Source organism: Peromyscus maniculatus, chromosome 11 (assembly GCF_049852395.1).
Source record: "Peromyscus maniculatus bairdii isolate BWxNUB_F1_BW_parent chromosome 11, HU_Pman_BW_mat_3.1, whole genome shotgun sequence".
Classification (NCBI taxonomy): domain Eukaryota; kingdom Metazoa; phylum Chordata; class Mammalia; order Rodentia; family Cricetidae; genus Peromyscus; species Peromyscus maniculatus.
Window position 1 is genome coordinate 49,765,289 of NC_134862.1, and position 21,841 is coordinate 49,787,129.

General features: G+C 37.2%; 1 protein-coding gene across 14 annotated transcripts in view; it reads right to left on the bottom strand.

The window, feature by feature from the left end:
• Positions 1-21,841, bottom strand: part of LOC102923317 (complement factor H-related protein 1-like) — a 256,566-nt gene that overhangs the window by 195,081 nt on the left and 39,644 nt on the right. For 13 of the 14 annotated variants that reach the window (XM_076547551.1, XM_076547540.1, XM_076547550.1 and 10 more), the window contains one exon: positions 1,436-1,609. The exons of the other annotated variant lie outside the window; for it this stretch is intronic. In XM_076547551.1, coding sequence (XP_076403666.1) covers positions 1,436-1,609 — 174 coding nt within the window. The remainder of the gene's footprint in view (positions 1-1,435; positions 1,610-21,841) is intronic. 14 annotated transcript variants of the gene reach the window in all.

Consider the following 21,841-nt stretch of genomic DNA (forward strand, 5'->3'; position numbering starts at 1 on the left):
GAAACCTAGGACAGTGAAAACTTTCTAAAACATATGAATGTGATCCTAATGAGTTCTCCTCATAATGGGGGATGCAGAGTCTCAACTGGCCATCTCTTGTCACCAAACAAGGCTTCCAGTAGTGGAACTGGGTTGCATTCAGTTGAGTTGTTGACCAAGACAATCTCATAGAAATCCCCAAATAAACCAGACTGTTGCTACAAAATGAGTTGTTCTTACAAACTGACAGTGGGGCCCCAGGGCAGAGCAGAACATCCACACAACTCATTGAACATGGAGAAGTTGATCTGGTACCTACATAGAGCCTTCACCCCCAGATTCTAGTGCCTTTGGTGCTGGAAGGTACTTGGCAGGCTATCAAAAATGTAAACACTGCCTCAGTCCTAAATCCTTTGACCTACAATCTTTCTTGCTTGTCTAATGTGCTAAGGCAATAGTGGCACAGAACTTGTGAGAGCAGGCAACCAATGTCTTATTTAACCTCAGGCACTCTCCACGAGAAGGAACCCACACCAATCCAAGAAAAAGAGACTAGATAAACCACAGATTTAGGATAAAAACTGAATACTACCAGTAATCAATCAATCAATCAATCAATCATTAAATAAATTGATTCCTAATGATATTCTGCTATACTTGTAGCCCAAATAAATAAATAAATTATTCCTAATGATATTCTGCTATTCTTATATACCAGTACCTTATTCAGTCATTATCAGAGAGGCTATTTCTGGCAGCAAATGAGAACAGAGATGCAGAAAGACTCACAGCCAGACATTAGGTGAAGAGTCTAAATTGGAGATCTCCATCAAATCCTTCTTTACAGAGCCCAGGGAACCTCACAGAAGAGGAAGACACCAGGAGAACAAGGCCCTTTCCACCAACTAAGCAAGGTGCATGTAAGGTCACAGAGCAAGCACGGTGCCTACACAGGTCTACACCAGGTCCTCTGTGAATGTATTACAGCTATTAGCTTTGCATTTTTATGAGACTCCTGACTGTGACAAGTTGGTCTCTGACTCCTTTGCCCGCTCTTGGGACTCTTTTCCTCCTTTTGGGTTCCAACTTTGAGATGATAGTTTTTACTTCATCTTAATTATAATTTATTGTGTTATGTTTGGTTGTTATCTCTTAGAAGACATTTCTTTTCTCATGAGAGTGAAAAGGGAGTGGATCTGGGGGTGAGGGAAGTTGGGAAGGAACTGTGGGGAGCAGTGGGAGAAGAGACTATAGTTAGAATATATTGTGTGAGAAAAGAATTTATTTTCACAATGAAAATTATTATTACTTAAAATATTACTTACTTTTAAAAGCAAAGTGTTCCTAAAAGTTGTATGCAAACAAAAAGTCAAATATTTGCTACTTATCTCCATTTGTCCATGTTTAAAAGTGTAATTTCAGGATTATGAGGATTAAAGGTGTGAATAAAGCTTACAGCCACATCTTGGAGCAGGAATCCAGCCAGTACTTGTACACTTTACGACTGTTTCCTGGGTTGCAGGATAGAAGCCCTCTTTACATCCATATGTGATTTCATCATCAGCTCTGTGTTTGATCCTCTGAGGTGAGTAGAAACCATTTGGAATATAAGGAGGTTTGCATGTCGTCTCTGAAAAGAAACATATAAAAATAATGAGGAATATTTTAATTCTCATTAAATTTAAGAATATGAACATTAGCCCACACAATTCCTCCCCAGTTACTTGTCAGCAAGGGAAACTCCCCACAGGCAGGCTGGCCCACCAAAACCCCCAATCAGACCCTACAATCTATAAGACCCATGTCCTACCCCAATACCCATCTGCCTGTGACCCCAGTAACTTCCTGATACAAAGAATCCACCAGATCCCATTGGACCAAGAGGTGAATGCTTCTCTCCCTCCCAGAGAGTCCTGCCTCTGGGACCCAGGCCCTGGGACACAGCCAGTCCCTTTGAACCCTCATCCAACTCTGCCCAGTTACTTGCCAGCAGACAAAACTCCCCAAAGTCATACTGTCCCACCAAACCCCACATTGGACCCTGTAATCTATAAGACCCAAGTCCTATCCCAATACCCATCTGTCTGTGACTCCCGTAACTTCCTGAGGCAAGGAATCTGCCATTTCTCATTGGACCAATAGTGGTTTCCTGACACAGAATCCACCAGTTCTGACTGGACCAAGAGTGCTGATAATACCAACAGTGACTCCTTGAGTCATAGAATCAGCTAGCTTGGATTGGGCTAAGTGCAGCTCCCTGAGATTCAGAATCTGCCAGCTCCAAGTAGACCAAGAGCTATGATTGGACCCAAAGGAGCCCCCTGAGACACACACACAACAAGCACAGAGTTGACCAACAGCAGCTTGCTCAGACACATGCACCTTTTGTGCCTTTTAGAGGAAGAGATGTGCAGATGTCAATACAAAAATACATACAACAACATAAAGAGCAATATGGCATCAGCAGAACCCTGCCCTCCTCCAACAGTAAGACCCTACCATCACAATGTAGATTAAGCAGAAGAAAGTGACCTTAAAAATAGCTTCATAAAGATGCTACAGGCCTTTAAAGAAAAAATGAAAATTCCCTTAGAGAAATTGAGGAAAAGACAAACAAAAAAAATTGGAAGAAATCAATAAATCCCTTAAAGAAAGCCAAGAACACCATTAAAAAGCAATTAAACATGTGAAGGAAACAGTTCAAGATCTGAAAATTGAAATAGAAAACAATGAAGAAGACACAAACAAGAGAAATATACTGGAAATAGAAAATCTGAGTAAACAAACAACCAAAAAAAAACACAGATGTAATCATAACCAACAGAATACAAGAAATGGAAGGCAGAATCTCTAGTGTAGAGGATACAATAGAGGAAATAGATTCCCAGTCAAAGAAAACACCACAGCCAAAAAAGTCATAACACAAAATGTCCAGGAAATCTGGGACACCATGAAAAGGCTAAACCTAAGAATAACAGGGATAGAAGAAGGATAAGAATACCAATTCAAGTCGGGCGGTGGTGGCAGACACCTTTAATCCCAGCACGCAGGAGGGAGAGCTACACAGAGAAACCCTGTCTTGAGAAAAAAAAAAAAAAGAATACCAACTCAAAGGCATAGATACATATTCAACAAATTCATGGAAGAAAACTTTCCCAACTTAAAGAAGGAAATACCTATGAAGATACAAGAAGCTTATACAACACCAAATAGACTAGACCCACCAAAAAGTCCCCTCACCACATAATAATTAATCCACTAAGCATAAAGAATAAAGAAAGAATGTTAAGAGCAGCTAAGGAAAAAGGCCAAATGACTTATAAAGGCAGACCCATCAGAAGAATACCTGAGTTCTCAATAGAGACTTTGAAAGCCAGAAGGTCCTGAACAGATGTAATGCAGACACTAAGAGACAATGGGTGCCAGCCTAGACTAATACCCAGCCAATCTTTCATTTACCATAGACAGAGTGTACAAGACATTCCAAGGCAAAACCAGATTTAAACAATACCTATCCACAAATCCAGCCATACAGAAAGCACTAGAAGGAAAATGCAAACCTAAGGAGGTAAGATACACCTCAAACACACAGGCAATAGATAACCCCACAGCAGTAATTCCCAAAGAAGAGAAACACACACACTACAACCAAAAGATAACAGGAATTCACAACCACTGGTCATTAATATCCATTAATATCAATGGACTTATTTCACCTATAAAAAGACACAGGCTAACAGAATGGATATGAAAGCTAGACCCATCTTTTAGCTCTATACAAGAAATGTACCTCAACTTCAAAGACAGTCTCTACCTCAGAGTAAAAGGCTGGGAAAAGTCTTTCTGCTGTGGATATCACTCTGTATGCTATGAATGTGTTGCTCTGATTGGTTAATAAATAAAATGCTGATTGGCCAGTAGCCAGGGAGGAAGTATAGTCAGGATAAGCAGAGGGGAGAATTCTGGGAAGAGAAAGGCTGAGTCAGGAGTCGCCAGTCAGACACAGAGGAAGCAAGATGTGAAGGCAGAACTGGGAAAAGTGACCAAGCCATATGACTAAATATAAATAAGAGTTATGTGTTAGTTTAAATGTAAGAGCTAGTCAGTGGTAGGCCTGAGCTAATGGCTGAGCAGTTTAATTAATATAGGCCTCTGTGTGTTTAATTGAAGGAAGCTAGTGGGAGAAATTTGTTCTGACTGCCAGCAGGCTGGGACACAGGAAATCTTCTAGGTACATCTTTTCAATCAAAAGGACTTAAGAAGCAAGCTGGTGTAGCTATCCTAATATCTAACAAAAAAGACTTCAAACTAAAATCAAACAAAAGGTATCAAGAAGGACATTACATACTAATTACAGGAAAGATCCACCAAGATGAGGTTTCAGTTCTGAACAATAATTCTCCAAATACAAGGGTATCCACATATGTAAAAGATACATTACCAAAGCTTAAATCACACATCAAACCCCCACACATTAATAGTGGGAGACTTCAACACACCACTCTCACCACTGGACAGATCTACCAGATCGAAACTTAACAAAGAAATAAGGGACCTAACTGATATAATGACACAAATGGACCTAGTCAATATCTATAGAACATTTCACCCTAACAAAAAAAAATATACATTCTTTTCAGCACCCCAAGGAACTTTCTCTAAAATCGACCAGATACTTGGTCACAAAAAAATCTCAACAGATACAAAAAATTTGGAATAACCTCCTGTATTCTATCAGACCACCATGGCTTAAAGTTAGATTTCAACAACAACAAAAATTACATAAAGTCTACAATCTCATGGAAACAATAATGCTCCACTGAATCTCCAGTGAGTCAAGGAAGAAATAAAGAAAGAAATTAAAGACTTCCTAGAGTTCAATGAAAATGAAAGAACTAGATACCCAAACTTATGGGACACTATGAAAACAGTGCTAAGAGAAAAATCCATAGCACTAAATGCTCACAAAAAGAAGTTGGAGAAATCTCACACTAGTGACTTAACAGCACACCTAAAAGCCTTAGAACAAGAAGAGGCAAAGTCACCCAAGAGGAATAGATGCCAAGAAATAATCAAATTGAGGCCAGAAAATCAATAAGATAGAAACAAAGAGAACAATATAAAGAATCAATGAAACAAAGAGCTGGTTCTTTGAGAAAATCAACAAGATAGACCAACCCTTATCCAAACTAGCCAAAAGGCAGAGAGAGCATCCAAATTAATAAAATCAGAAATGAAAAAGGAGACATAACAACTAACAACGAGGAAATCCAGAGAATCATCAGATCATACTTCAAAAACCCCACAAAACTGAAAAATCTGAAAGAAATGGACAATTTTCTGGACCGGTATCACATACCAAATTTAAATCAAGACCAGATAAACAATTTAAATAGGCCAATAACCCCTAAGAAAATAGAAACAGTCATTAAAATCCACCCTCCCCCAAAAAAAAGCCGAGGACCAGATGGTTTCAGTGCTGAATTCTACCACAGTTTCAAATAAGAGCTAATACTCATACTCCTGAAATTGTTCCAAACAATTGAAACAGAAAGAACATTACCAAACTCCTTTTACGAGGCTATAGTTACTCTGATTCCCAAGCCACACAAAGACGCAACAAAGAAAGACAATTACAGACCAATCTCCCTCGTGAACATTGATGCAAAAATACTTAATAAAATATTGGCAAACCAAATCCAAGAACATAGCAAAAACATTATCCACCATGATCAAGTAGGCTTCATCCCAGAGATGCAAGGATGGTTAAACATATGAAGGTCTGTCAATATATAAACAAACTGGAAGAAAAAAAAAAACACCACATGATCATTTCATTAAATACTGAAAAGGCCTGTGACAAAATCCAACACCCCTTCATGATTAAGATCTTGGAGACATCAGAAATACAGGAAACACACTTAAACATAATAAAGGCAACTTACAGCAAGCCAACAGCCAACATCAAATTAAATGGAAAGAAAGTCAAAACGATTTCACTAAAATCAGGAACAACACAAGGCTGTCTGCCTTCTCCATATTTATTCAATATAGTACTTTGTGGGGCATACATAAGCTACAAAGATATGCAGAGAGGAAGTTAGCTCAAGTTGTTTACACTGAGATAGGATACAAAGATCAGGAGATGATGTAAGTGCATAAACAAGGAAATGAGTATAGGGTGACCTTTAAAATGATTGGTTGGTTCCTTCCACCCCTTCTAGGGTTCTGAGGGTTTTTTTTTGCTATAAAAGAGGCTTACTGCCTAACAATAAATGAATTCTTGCTTGACTTGACTCCCCGCTGCATTTGATTGTCTCTGGGTAAGAAGAAGGCTGGGAAAGGGTGAATGGCGCACTTACCTTTCCTTGGTTCCAGGCCACCTCCCCTGAGGTGACCTAAGTTCCCAGTGGGGCAAGACCCCACAGTAATTGAAGTTCTAGCTATTGCAATAAGACAGCGAAAGGAGATCAAGGGGATACAAATTGGAAAGGAAGAAGTCAAACTTTCACTGTTTGCAGATAATATGATAGTCTACATAAGTGACACCCAAAAATTCTACCAGGGAATTCTTACGGCTGATAACCACCTTTAGTAATGTGGTAGGATACAAGATTAACTCAAAATAATCAGTAGCCTTCCTGTATACAAATGATAAACGAGCTAAGAAAAAAATCAGAGAAACATTAGCCTTTACAATAGCCACAAATAATATAAAATACTTTGGGGTAACTAACTAAGGAAGTGAAAGACCTGTATGACAAGAACTTTAAGTCTCTGAAGAAAGAAATCAAAGAAGATATCAGAAAATGGAAAACTCTCCATGGGACTGGACTAGGCCCTTTGCATGGTGAGAAAGTTGTGAAGCTTGAGCTGCTTGGGAGGCCCCCTGGTGGCAGGATCAGAATCCATTGTTGGTGCATGAGTGGGCTTTGTGGAGCCCATTACTTATGATGGAACACCTCCTGCAGCCTTGAGGCAAGGGGAAGGGCTTGGACTTGCCTCTACTGGATGTGCCTCCATATGGGAAGCCTTGTCTTTTGTGGGTGGGAGTGGGGGTGGGTTGAGAGGGGAAGGCTAGAGCGGTGAGAGGAGGGAAGAGGGAGATCTTTGATTGGTGTGTAAAATGAATGAAAAAATTTTCTTAATTAAAAAAGGGGGAAAGGGAGCCATCAGATAATAAATAAAAAACATGAAAACATTCATTTATTCAAACAAACTAAATTAAAACTTATCTTTACAATAGTTTAATGCATGTGTGACATTGAAAATAAAACCAATACTCAATTTTAAAAACATAATCTAACCACTTGCTGTAAAAAAAAAAAGGCAGAAAAACACTTATATAAACCATTTGATCAGTGAATTGCTTTCTACTAATTAAAGTAACTATGTCTAGAGAGTGTCTGGGAGGAGACATATGGAATTCAGACAACTAAGTTATATGAGAATGTCTTTCTTCATGAAATCAAGTTGTCCTTTGCAGCTCACCAGAGAAATAGGTCAGGAATATTTAATATCCAGTATGATAACTGCTTATTTATAACTTGAATTTGAAAAGAAATATATGTGACTACATCATGGTAAGCTATTGTCACTTCATATTAAAATGCTATATTGTTCATTGTATTAACAAGTTTTTATGACATGTTTCATTAAAATTTTCTTTTTTCATGTTCTTATTTATAAATAATTAGTGAATTATTATCAGAATAGTATTAATTTTTCCTTGAAGGATTATTCTACCTCAGAGAACCTCATCTAATATGTTAAAAGAATTCCAATGAATACTAACAAAAGCACACAAATTTCCTATTATTTCTCATTCTTTTTTTGTTGTTTTAAAAGAGAAAGTTTTCAAGAATATTCTCTAAATTTGGTAAATGGTTAAAAATAAATTTAAATACTTTTCATCCTGTTTTCTTCTTTGACAAATTTAAGAATTATTCATTTCATAGAACATTAATAAATTGAATTAGCTCACTGAGATTTCTTTTTAAAGGGTACCAAATGGAGGCAAAAGTAGGAATATCATTACCACAGTCCTCAGACTCTTAGCTAATCTTCATTCTTATGTGGGCACAGATTAATCTCTCTGTCTTTTTTTATATGTGATTCCTGAAACATAACTAATATTCTATGAAGTGAATGACCAGCAGAGGTGATCAGTACTTAAAGCAGCCCCATTTGAATTTTACATTTTTCCAGATGCAGGTTGTGGCCCCATCAGCAGTGATGGTTGGTCCATGACAATGTGTGGGCCCCGGCCCCCAACTGTGAGTGGCTGCCACCTTGCTTGCCGACCTTGACCAGAAGTTCTCCCTATTCAGATTCCCTGCTGGTTTCCCTTCTCACCTAAAGATCACCGGAGAGATCATCAGAGGTTCTTTGTTCCTGTATCCTGCATTTGGTGTAAACAACTTAGATGCAAGTATGTAGAACATTGGGTAGCAAACTTTTGCCCTCCAAGGATCCTCCATTGTGCTGTAAGCCTGTATTTAAGGTTTCCTCCCTCTGTCAATAAACGGCATTTGACATTCCGCATTCAGCCGTGGCGGATGACTTGCTGTCTCTTGTCTCTTATTTTCTAATCCGCAGCCCCTCACTCGGACATGGTGAACGGGTATCGGTAACACAGGCATTACCGCAACAACAATGTTGATTCAGGCTACTCACAACATTGATTAATATATTTGCTAATTTTACAACTTTCCTAAAGAAATACTAGGGCAACTCATTCTTTTGATCCATCCCAGGAATTTCTTATTATTACTGCTAAATTTCATCCTAATAGAGATTCAGTATGGCACAAATGTTCAATCTGAAGAATCTGTCTTAATGAAGGTACTTGATCTTCATCCTTTGTATTCTTATAGTTTTGAATTTGTACTGTATTTTCTCCCAAACAGTAAAACATTTGATAAAAGAAATGAAGAGAGGTTTGATCACTAGGGACCTAGGCATGTAAGGGATACTGGCCACTGAATGCCTGAGGTGAAGTGTTTATGGACATGGACTCTTGATGCATGGCTTTTGCAAACTGAAAAGGACACACATGGACATAAACCTATGAAATATATGTGAAAACCAATATTTTCTCCTTTTAAGTTGATGGACTCAGATATTTAGTTTCAGTGAGCAGTAGGTGACCAACAGGGATGTTCTCTACTTAAGAATACTTTAGCCAAGATAATCAGTGTTAATACTCGGTTTAGAAAGCCTAAATTATGGATGAATGTGAAAATATTGGTGGGTGGTTCTTTCCAAGGGAAAGCTGTGATGGTTTTATTGACATAAAAATGTATTAAAGGACTGTAAAAATAATAAATATTTCACTTGATAAGTTACCACTATGCAGATAAAAACATATTGGCTAGACTCTTTAAGCCTCTTGTCATCCTTCCACTTTGCTCTATTCAACTACCCAATAATCACATTTAAGACATATTTAGTCAGTTAGTCATGTGATATTGTGTGTGTGCACAAGTGCATGTGCATGCATGTGTGCATGCTATGTGCAAATGAGTGTTTTGGATTTTCCTGTGCACATGAAAGGCCAATGAGGAAAATCAGATGTTTTCCTCTGTCACTCTTGTTATTGCCTTGAGACAGGGTCTCTTACTGAACCAGAAGATTGTCATTTCAGTAGAGCTGGCTGCCCAGTGAGTGTCTGGGTGTTTACTTGTCTGCGAATCTGCAGCCATGTTCAGTTTTTTTTTTTTTTTTTTTTGAGTGCTGGGGTTTCAAATGTAGGTCCTCATGCTTACACAGGAAATGCATTCACCTGCTGAGTCATCTACTCGGTCCTCCTGTGATATGTTTTTAACCCTAAAGTTTATATATGTGGCTGTCAGTCATATTTTTGTGGCTAGCTGCATTTCTTTACATTATTCATTATATTAATATAACACATTTCATTTAAGTATACATTTTGACAACCATCTAACAGTACCATTCAATGGTATAACCCCATAGCTTCATATTTCATTATAATTACTAAATTATCAAAATGTCTTTAATTGTACATTTCTTTCCTCATATGTCAAACTTTTTGAAAATTATTTTTCCATAGATCGTTCATTTTTGTTTTCTATCCTATAAAAAGATATCATAATTCAGTAAAAGTGTGTAACTTTTGTATTAAAAAGTTCAATAACTGAGAATACTTTTGGGATTTGAAGAGGAACTACAGAGGCAAGTTTCACCAACAGAATCCAAAAGATGGAAGGGAGAACCTCAAGCTTTTAGGACAGACTGAAAGAAATTGATACATCAGTCAAAGAACATGTGAAATATAAAAAATTCCTGACACAAAACATTGAGGGAAGCTAGGATACTATGAAAAGACAAAATCTAAGAATAACAGGAATTAAGGAAGGACAAGGCACAGGTCAAAGGCACAGAAAATATTTTCAACAAAAATCATAGAAGAAAAATTTCCAAACTTAAAGAAGCAGATGAATCTAAAAGTACAAGAAACATACAGAAAACAAACAAGGTTAGACCAATAAAAGAAAGTCCACTTTGCACATAATAATCCAAACCCTAGACATATGGAACAAGAGAGAATATTAAAATCTGCAAGGGAGAAAGAATACATAACATATGATGTCAGATTTAAATGGATTAACTCAACTCAGTGGAGACTCTAAAAGCCAAAGGGCTAGGACAGATGTGCTGCAGAATCGAAGACATAACAGATGCCATCCAGAATCCTATCCCCAGCAATGCTTTCAATCACCATGGAGGGAAAACATAAGACATTCCATGATAAAGCAAATTTAAGTAATATCTATCTATCTAAAAAATACCGTCCAACAGAAGGTTTAATAAGGAAAACTACAGCCTAAAGAGATGATTTACAACCATGAAACCAGGAAATTTTCTGGACATAGTCCAGGAATAGATTCCTATGACAAGAATTCTCAGTGCTTGTGAGAACACCTCAAGCAAATAAGACAAGAGACTTGAGAAGTCAATTTCTTCAAAACATAGAATTGTTCTTGGAATGTTTTTTTCATGCTCTTTCCAAGTGTAGCAGATAAGGTGACTTTAGTTTAGATTACATATTACTGCTTACTGCTGTTTTTCAATTAAATGTGTAAATTATCCTTTATATGCCTCTATGGAAAAACATGTTTGTTTGTTTGTTTTTTAATGTGGGACTTGAACTTGAGTTTGTATCCAGATGTATCTCATGGTAATGTTAACCATGTGATCATTCTTAACCCTGAGAGTATAAGTTGTCTGGATTCTGAATAAAGTTGGCTATTGAATGTTATTTTATTGTGCCTCACTTATCAGTTCAATTCTCCTAGTTTCCACTGCATCAAGGAAGATGACAGGGAATAAATAATCTCAGCCCAGCAAAATTAGAAGAAGGAAAGCGCGCGCGCACACACACACACACACACACACACACACACACACACAGAGAGAGAGAGAGAGAGAGAGAGAGAGAGAGAGAGAGAGAGAGAGCCAGTACCAACAAGAAGAACAACAAAAACACTTAAGAGAAAATCAAAACCATTGGTCATTGTTATCTCTCAACATCCTTGTTCTCCCTTGCCCAGTAAATGACTCAGACTAACTGAATGGTTGAGAAAACAGGATCCATACTTCTGCTGCAACCAAGAAACATACCTCAACATCAATGATAGTCATTATCCCAGGGTCAAGGGTAGGAAAGAGATATTCTAAGCACATGGACCTCAGAAGCTAGCTTTTGTAGTCAGTTTAATATCTAAAAGAATAGACTTCCAACCAAAACTAATCATAAGAGATATGTAAGGATACTCCAAACCTATCAAAGGAAATACCAATCAAAATGTCACTTCATTTCTTAATGTTTATACTGCAAGCAAAAGGGCACTACAGTTTATAAAAGAAAATAATGCTACAGCTTAAATCATGTAATACACACACTGATAGCAGGAGATTTCAGAACCCCATTCTCAGCAATAGAGAGGTCATCCAGACAAAACCTAAACAGAAAAATGCTAGAGCTAATAGATGTTATAAACCAAATGGATCTAATAGATACCTAAAAACATTTCAACTAAACTTAAATGAACATACATTTTTCTCTGCAACTCAAGTTACATTCTCTAAAATTGACCACATATGTTGACACAAACCAAGTCTCAACAGATACATGAAAATTGAAATCAACCCCTACATCCTATCAAACCACCATGGGTTAAAGCTGGATTTCAACAATAGAAACAACAGAAAACTTATAAACACGTTGAAACTGAATAACTGCCTACTGAATAAAAAATGGGTCAGGACAGAAATTGAGAATGAATTTAATTACTTTGTAGAATACAAAGGAAATAGATACACAGCATTCCCAAACTTATGGGATATAATGAAAGTTCATAATACTTAGTAACTAAAATTAAAAACAAACAAACATACAAAAAAAAAAAAACCCAGGAAAATATTATACTAGCCACTTAATACAACTGAAAACTCTAGATTGGGGTGGTATTCTAATTGTACTGAAATGTGATTTTGATTGTATGTTAATAAATAAAGTTGCCCGGGGGTCAGAGCTATTAGAGCCATAGACAGAGTGTGGCGGTGGTGGCACACGCCTTTAATCCCATAGATCTCTGTGTGTTCAGGGATACAGCCAGCATTGGAGACATATGCCTTTAAGACCTAGGGGGCTGTACATTCAGACAGTCAAGTGTTTGGGTTTACAACCAATGAGAAGGCAGAACAATAATACTATAAAAAAGACATACAGACAGGATATAGCTCTCTTTCGGGAAGCTGGGACAGCAGAAGGAAGGGTGAGATTTTAGCTCTGAGTTCTGACCTCTTGGCTTTCTCTTTTACATTGTTTCTGTGTTTCTTATTTAATAAGACGGTTGGTTACTTCTACATCTGGCACCCAACATGACAAGAATCCATTAAAAACCGCTTGGCTTGGCGCCAGGTCCGCTTTCCCGCAAGGGCGGCAGGCGGCGGCAGGCGGCCGTCGGCTTCCTAGTCCGAGCTGCGGCTTCTTAGCCCGGGCCTAGGTCTGTGAGCAGCTTGCTTAAAGCTGGTGCTACAAACAACTCAGACCTGTCCTGCCGAACAGGGCCCTGCCTGTAAAGCCAACGCACGTGGTCGGAGCTTAAGGAAATCAGACCCAAGCCTTGACTCGGCACAAGAGGGAACACGTGGCTGGGAATATGCTTTCTTGTGTGTTCTCTCTCTCTCTCTCTCTCTCTTCTCTCTCTCTCTCTCTCTCTCTCTCTCTCTCTCTCTCTCTCTCTCTGGATTTATACCTGGGACACTAGGTGGCTGTTTTGAAAATCCCCTCAGATTTCTACTGTTCTACGCAGATTTGGTAAGTCATAACATATCAAATATTTTAAAGGAAACTATCTAAAAGAGAATTTTTTCCTCATTTAAAAAAAATGGGTTTTATGTGTACATTGGAAGAAAATTGGTTTTTGTTGGAAATTTTAGGCAGTCTGACAATGAAACAACTATATAATATTAGTATTGGTGGAATTATGCAGCTTATCACTATGCTAATCCACATTTTAATATTTAAAAAGATAGTCAATTTAAGTGCCAGGATAACAGCTTTGGAAGAACTTGTTAAACCTGTAAAAATTCAGACAGAAGAAATTAACAGTAAAGTTGTTTCAAGTCGGGATCATAGGTTGCAGAAAGAAAGCCTGTTTTCACACTGTCACCCTTAATTTATCCTGTAACCATACAACAGATGCCTGATCAAATGGCTACACAAAATATTTGGGCTCCAGTTGAAATGTTGGATTTAAAAAGGTTTAAGGAGGCAATAGTATCTTATGGCATGCATTCCCCATATGTAAAGCAAATGTTAAACTCTTGGTCAACATATAATAGGATAGTACCACAGGACTGGCGGGATCTTGCACAAGGTGTTCTGGAACCCAGCCAGAGACTTCAATTTCTGACCTGGTTTAAGGAGGAGGCTAAAAACATAGAAAAACAATGGAGGGATAAAGGAATACAAGTTTGCCAGGATCAGCTTATTGGAGAAGGCCAATATGCTTCAGTACAAACACAATGTTTATATGATGTCCAAACCCTAATTTTACGTCGAACAGCAGCCTTGAATGCATGGGACAGAGTTGAGGAACCAGGAAAAAAATCTGAGTCATTTACAAAGGTGATGCAAGGCCCCAAAGAGTCTTTTACAGATTTTTTACAAAGACTGGCTTTAGCAGTAAAGAGAATGGTCTCGGATTCAGAAGCTGGTAAGGCAATAATTGAATCTTTGGCCTTTGAGAATGCGAATGCAGCATGCAAAAGAATAATCAGGCCATTAAGGGCAAGATCTGCACCTATGGAAGATTGGATTAGAGAAACAATTAATGTTGAGGCTGATGAGCATGAGGATACATGGGTAGGAGAAGTAATTTCAAAAGGTTTGAGGAGTGTTAGATGTTTTGGATGTGGAAAGCAAGGACATTTGAAAAGGGACTGTAGGCAGGTCATTCGGAGAAACAATGTTTCTTCAAGGAACAATGGCAACAGAATGCCCCTTCCTTCTGGAGTATGCAGAAGGTATGGTAAGGGAAAACACTGGACCAACGAATGTAGATCAACAAAGGACAGACAGGGTAATCCTTTGCCTCAGTCTTTGGGAAACTCCCAGAAGGGCCTCGCGCAGGCCCCAAGTGCAAATCCAGTTCAAACATTTCCTGCAGCCATAGAGGAAATCCCTGCTCTGAGCGATTAAATAACCAAATGCCTATTGGAATAAATCATGCTGGTCAGGATGATGAAACAGAGAGAATAGAAAATTCAGGAGAAAACATAAAGAAAATTTTTTGGCAAACTTCTATTAATGAACAAAGACCAAAATTAACGAAAAAAAATAAATGGTGTTTTGTTGTCTGGTCTGGTAGACACAGGTGCGGATGTTACCATAATTGCACCAGAATTTTGGCATCCAACTTGGCCTCTTCAGGAGGTAAACGTTCAACTGTTAGGAATAGGGACATTATCTCAGGTGAAACAGAGTGCAAGATGGCTCGAATGTATAGGTCCAGAAGGACAGAGAGGAAAATTAAAATCATATTTGGCTAACATAACTATGAACCTGTGGTGTCAATACTTGTTGCAACAATGGAATACTCAGATTAACATCACTCCAATCTCAGAAACAAATCATAAACTAGCACATGTTACTGAGAGAAATATTAGAAGATATTGTTCTAATGAGTGGTCACCAGCCATCCATATTACACAAAAACAGGGCACAATAACTGATGATCTTCCAAAGACACCAACAGCTCTACCTTTAAAATGGTTAACAGACAAGCCTGTATGGGTCCAACAATGGCCTTTAACAACAGAGAAACTCCAGGCTTTAGAAGAGCTGGTAGAAGAACAGTTAAATGCTCAGCATAATGAAGAATCAACCAGTCCTTGGAATTCTCCTGTATTTGTTATTAAAAAGAAATCTGGTAAATGGAGAATGGTAACAGACCTTAGAGCAATTAACAAAGTAATTCAGCCAATGGGCTCTCTACAATCTGGGATGCTTTTGCCTACTCTGTTACCAAAAGGATGGCCTCTCATAGTTATTGATTTAAAAGACTGTTTTTTTTTCAATACCCTTACAAGAAAAAGACAGAGAAAGATTTGCTTTTACAGTGCCTACTTATAATAATTCTCAACCGGTTAAAAGATTTCAATGGAGGGTCCTCCCACAGGGAATGTTGAATAGCCCAACTCTGTGCCAATACTTTGTACAACAGCCATTGGAAGTGATACGTAAAAAATTTCCTAAATCTATAATTTATCATTATATGGACGATATTTTACTAGCTGACTCAAATGCAGATACTTTAGAAATAATGTTTGAAGAAGTAAAGAAAATTTTGCCTTGCTGGGGATTACAAATTGCTCCTGAAAAGATACAAAGAGGAGATTCTATTAATTATTTAGGATACAAAATAGAGCTACAAAAAATTAGACCCCAAAAGGTGCAAATTCGGAGAGATAGACTACAGACTCTTAATGACTTTCAAAGATTATTTGGAGATATTTCTCATCTACGAACCATTGTTGGGGTAAAAAATGATGAACTGACTAATTGTACAAAACCTTAGAAGGTGACAAGGACTTAAATAGTCCAAGAGAATTATCACCTGAAGCTGAGAAAGAATTAGCCTTGGTAGAAAAGAAAGTGCATGAAGGACACGTGGATCGTATTGATCCAAACCTGGATTGCATTTTGGTTATTTTACCTTCTAGGCATTCTCCTACTGGAATATTAATGCAGAGGGAAGATATTATATTGGAATGGATATTTTTACCAAATAAACCAAATAAAAAATTAAAAACTTATTTGGAAAAAATCTCTGACTTGATTTACAAAGGAAAATTGAGACTTCGTCAATTAGCAGGCATAGATCCAGCAGAAATTGTCGTACCATTAACTAAGGAGGACATTGAAAAATTATGGACAGAAAGTGAACCTTGGCAAAGAGCTTGCAGTAATTTTTTGGGAGAAATTAACAGCAAATATCCCAAAAGCAATAGATTTGTTCTTATAAAGAGATCTGATTGGATCTTGCCTTGAATTGTACGGCAAAAACCCATATCTGGAGTTTGTACATTTTATACAGATGCCAACAAAGAAGGAAAGGCAGGTTACAAATCAGAAAATTTAAGTAAAGTGGTTCAAAGTCCGTATAATTCAGTTCAAAAATCAGAATTGTATGCTATTCTGTTGGTATTAATGGATTTTTCAGAACCTCTCAACATAGTAACTGACTCTCAGTATGCTGAAAGAGTGGTGTTACATATTGAGACTGCAGAATTTATCCCTGATGCTTCAGAATTAACTTCACTATTTATTCAATTACAAGATACAATCAGGAAAAGGAATCATCTTTTCTATATAACTCACATTCGATCCCATACTGGTCTGCCAGGCCCTCTAGCCCAAGGCAATGATGAGATTGATAAATTATTGATAGGAATGTGCTGGAGGCCTCAGAATTTCATAAAAATCATCACGTTAATAGTAAAGGTTTAAAAAAGGATTTTTCCATAACCTGGCAACAAGCCAAAGAAATAGTAAAGAAATGTCCTACTTCTTCCTTCTACAATCAAACGCCATTACCAGCAGGATGTAACCCAAAGGGTACTCAGAGAAATGAAATCTGGCAGATGGACGTGTTTCACTTTGCAGAATTTGGAAAATTGAAATATGTACACCACACTATCGATACTTATTCTGGATTTCAATGGGCAACTGCTTTGAGTTCTGAAAAAGCTGATTCTGTAATCACTCATTTGCTAGAAGTTATGGCCATCATGGGTATACCTGCACAAATCAAAACTGACAATGCTCCATCATATGTCTCTGTTAAAATGAAACAGTTTTTTGCTTATTACAATATAAAGCATATTACAGGCATACCACATAATCCTACAGGTCAAGCAGTTATAGAAAGATCAAACAGAATTCTAAAGGATATGCTAAACAAACAGAAATGGGTAACAAAAACCCCCAGAAATAGACTGCATAATGCTCTTCTAACTTTGAATTTTCTGAATGCCAACGAGAAAGGAAGAACAGCTGCAGAGAGACATTGGATAATAGAAAAAACTACAGAATTAAATCAGCCCATATACTTTAAGGATGTGCTGACCTCAGAATGGAAACCAGGGTATGTATTACATTGGGGACGAGGTTTTGCTTTTGTTTCTACAGGAGAAGATAAGCTGTGGGTACCATCAAAATTGATAAAGGTTCGATTTGAACAAGAGAGACCTCTTCATTAGAGGAGGTGATAGTTCATCAACCAACATGAACATCCAATTTAAACTAACTTGTATCAATAACACATGCCTTTTCATTTAATCAGATAATAACTTGTCAAAAGGAAACATCCCCAAAATTAGTCTTGGGGAAAGGTTTTTGTTTTTGTCTTTTAGGAGAATGAAGGTTAAGGAATCTGAAGAACACTGGACAAATGAGACAACTGAAGAAAAGGGACAAATCATCTATCCCAAGAAACAGAATGAAACGGTGTATGGGTATATATTATCTAAAAAAAAAAAATTTATGTCTTCCTAAATGTTTGTTTCTGCTTTTCTCTAAAGATTTAACACTATTGGTTTTCTAATAGTCCCAGTTCAATTAAAATTTAAAGCTGACTTTGGAGTTGGAGAATGGCTCTCTCCTTCTTTAAAATCAAGCTTGTTGTTAAAAGGAAAATGCAAACTCCCTGTATCATGCCAGAATAAAAGAGCCATCTTCTGCTATGGTACAGGACAAAAGCAAAATTAATTAAGGGACTATTCTATTACTAATCTCAACTCTTTGATTCTATTCTGATTCTTTAAACTTTTCTTAAAGTATGAATTTTATATCAAAATTTACAAGATTAATATATATATAGATATTTATACATTTTAAACTTTGTTAAGATATGAATGGTCATATAGAGTACTAACTAATTCTAAAAAAAAAAAAAAAGGCTTCAATTACCTGCATATACATGTCTTTGTGTTCGAGTCTCTTATCAGTTTTCTGCAGGAAATCACGGCCAGGCCTAACATCAACTGAAGTCTCCAGAAAGAAGATGGGGCCCCACAACAACAACAATTCCACGTGGACAATAATAATATCATTAAGCTGACAAACATCATCCACAGATCAGCTTTGAACTACAAGGTGCTCAGAGCAATTTTGAGATGACTAGCTGAGATGATCCAGTCTCAAAGACTACTTGAATAAGGACTTGAGATAAACCCTGAACTTTGGCATTATACACAGACTGGATAATGAAGGATATAGTTACCTCTCCTAGAATTTGACAATTAACCTAAATTTTTTCTTTCAGGATAAAGAAAACTTCGCCCATACCCAGCAGGAAGCAATTTTAAGAATACGACGCCCACATTCCCAAAGAGGTGGTGTGGGGCGGGTGGTTTTTTGGTCTTTTTAATGGGTTTTAGGTCTGGGATAATTTTCAGTATTTAGGGCGGTTGGTTACAAGTTATTGTCAAGGGTTAGGAAAAAGGCTGAGCAAAGGAGATTAGATTTAAGGTTTTTGTTTAAAAAAAAAAGAAAGAAAGAAAAAAAGACAATTACTAATTTTAAATACTTTACATTGGATTGAATTGTTTTATATTGTATACAAATTTGAAACTGATATTGTTAGAAAATGCTATATGTATATTTCTGATTGTATTTATACCATTCATTTAACAATGTAATGCAAATTTCTGATCCTTGAATGTTATTATTATCAACTATTAGGATATAAAGAAATGAAAGTTAGTAGTTAGACATTATAATAGAACTTGTAGTCATATTAGATATGTTTTAAAAATTGAGCAGAGATGTTTTAGACAGGTCATCTTCAAACCTTTCAGAGATCTACAGAATATGGCATTTAAAATGTTTTAATAACTTAGAAAATTTTTCTTTTTTGAGACATGTCAGCTCCTGGCAGTACCAATCTACTTCAGAGAAAATAAGGGCATTGAGGAAACTGCATATGGAGTCAACTTTCATTGTGGCAAAAGTTAGCCACTGCACAACAAAGTATCCTCAAATCAACAAGACAAAATGGACAGACAGAACACGAAACAAAGGACTACTGATTCTTGCCAAAACAAGTGTGGTTATGGCTTTATTAAAAGGCATCTTCTGAAGCCAGGACAATATGGCCCCATCCCTGAAGTGGCCTTGGCAATCCGGAAAAGGTACAATGCCCTTTTCTTCCAAGGCAGCTTAACAGACAGAGGGTCGATGGCTTCTGTTGTGCAATGGAACAGCAGCTGAAAGCTCACACCTCTGGATAGTAGACTGGCATTTAATAGAGGGATGTGGAGAAGAAGGGGATGCTGAGATGAAGCCATATATACACAGCCATGAAGAATGAACAACTGAATTAAAAAACTGTCAACAATTTCCAGAATTTAAAATCCTGAATCATGACAGGACACTAGTGGAATTCAGGTGTTTCTGGTCCGTGGACTGCTCTCAGCCAATGTGAGGTTGAACTGTTGACCTTGTGTACATCCTACATCACAAATGAGTCTATCAGATACACTAAGCCTATAGGCTGAAGATGATGCCCCCAACACTGCGGAGAAACCTCAGGTGACTGCCCAGGCAGCTGGCTGTTTCTGTCAACTCACAAATTTTTTGGAAGTTGCTTGCATGCACTTCCTGTTTTTATTTTTGTTAGCTAATATTATTCCCTTCTTGGGTCTCTGAGGGAGTTGAAGATTATTTAGTTATGGTTGAAGATTAGTTAGTTATAGTTGAAAATTAATTAGGATAGAAAGTACATTAGATACATCTTGGATTTACCAAAATAGGATAGATAATGGAATTATTTTCTCTGATTTGTCAAATACCTGTTTAGGTATTTATTATTTGTATATATTGTATATAGTTATTGCACTTTTGTATATAGTTTTTCTTTTGTTAGTTATAACCTTTTGCTTTCTTTTTCTTTTTATTAAAATAGAAAAGGGGAAATGTGGTGGTATTCTAATTGTACTGAAATGTGATTTTGATTGTATGTTAATAAATAAAGTTGCCCGGGGGTCAGAGCTATTAGAGCCATAGACAGAGTGTGGCGGTGGTGGCACACGCCTTTAATCCCATAGATCTCTGTGTGTTCAGGGATACAGCCAGCATTGAAGACATATGCCTTTAAGACCTAGGGGGCTGTACATTCAGAGAGTGATGAGGCAGTCAAGTGTTTGGGTTTACAACCAAAGAGAAGGCAGAACAATAATACTATAAAAAAGACGTACAGACAGGATATAGCTCTCTTTCGGGAAGCTGGGACAGCAGAAGGAAGGGTGAGATTTTAGCTCTGAGTTCTGACCTCTTGGCTTTCTCTTTTACATTGTTTCTGTGTTTCTTATTTAATAAGACGGTTGGTTACATCTACACTAGATCAAAAAGAAAACAATCACAATAAAATATTATTTCTTGACCCATCCAGTCAAGAGTGAAATCAATGAAATAGAAACAAAGAGAACAATACAAAGCATCAATGAAACAAAGAACTGGTTCTTTGAGAAATCCAAAAGATAGACAAAGCCTATACCAAATTAATTAAAAAGTAGCGAGAGAATATAGAATTAACAAAATCAGAATTATTTTCTGACAGTGTGATAAACACAACGGATCTAGATAATCATAAGGACAAACTTTAAAAACCTATACTCCGCCGGGCGGTGGTGGCGCACGCCTTTAATCCCAGCACTCGGGAGGCAGAGCCAGGCGGATCTCTGTGAGTTCGAGGCCAGCCTGGGCTACCAAGTGAATTCCAGGAAAGGCGCAAAGCTACACAGAGAAACCCTGTCTCGGGGGAAAAAAAAAAAAAAACCTATACTCCACCAAATTAGAAAGTCTAAAAGATTTTGATACTAAAGTTAAATCAATATCAGCTAAAAATTATAAGTAGATGTATAACATGAAAGGAAATAGAAGCAGTCATTAAAATCTCCCAAACAAAAATAAATAAATAAATAAATAAATAAATAAAAGCCCAGAGTCTGACAGTTTAAGCACAGTGGTTCTCTGATTCTTGTGCCTTGACTTGGGCTCTTATTTTTCTCTTGCTTTGTCTTGTCCATATTCAATCTGATGATTTTTTGTGTATTTTATTATATTTTGTTGTTATCTCCTAGAATACTGTTCTTTTTCTAAAAAGAGATGAAAAGTTGTGGATTTGGAGGAGAGAAGAGGCGCGGAGGCACTGGGAGAAGTAGAGGCAGAGGAAATTTGTAATCTGGATATATTACTGATTTTCCATAAAGAGAAAAAGAATCAATTGCAAGATAGATAGACAGATGATAGACTGACAGAAAAACAGAC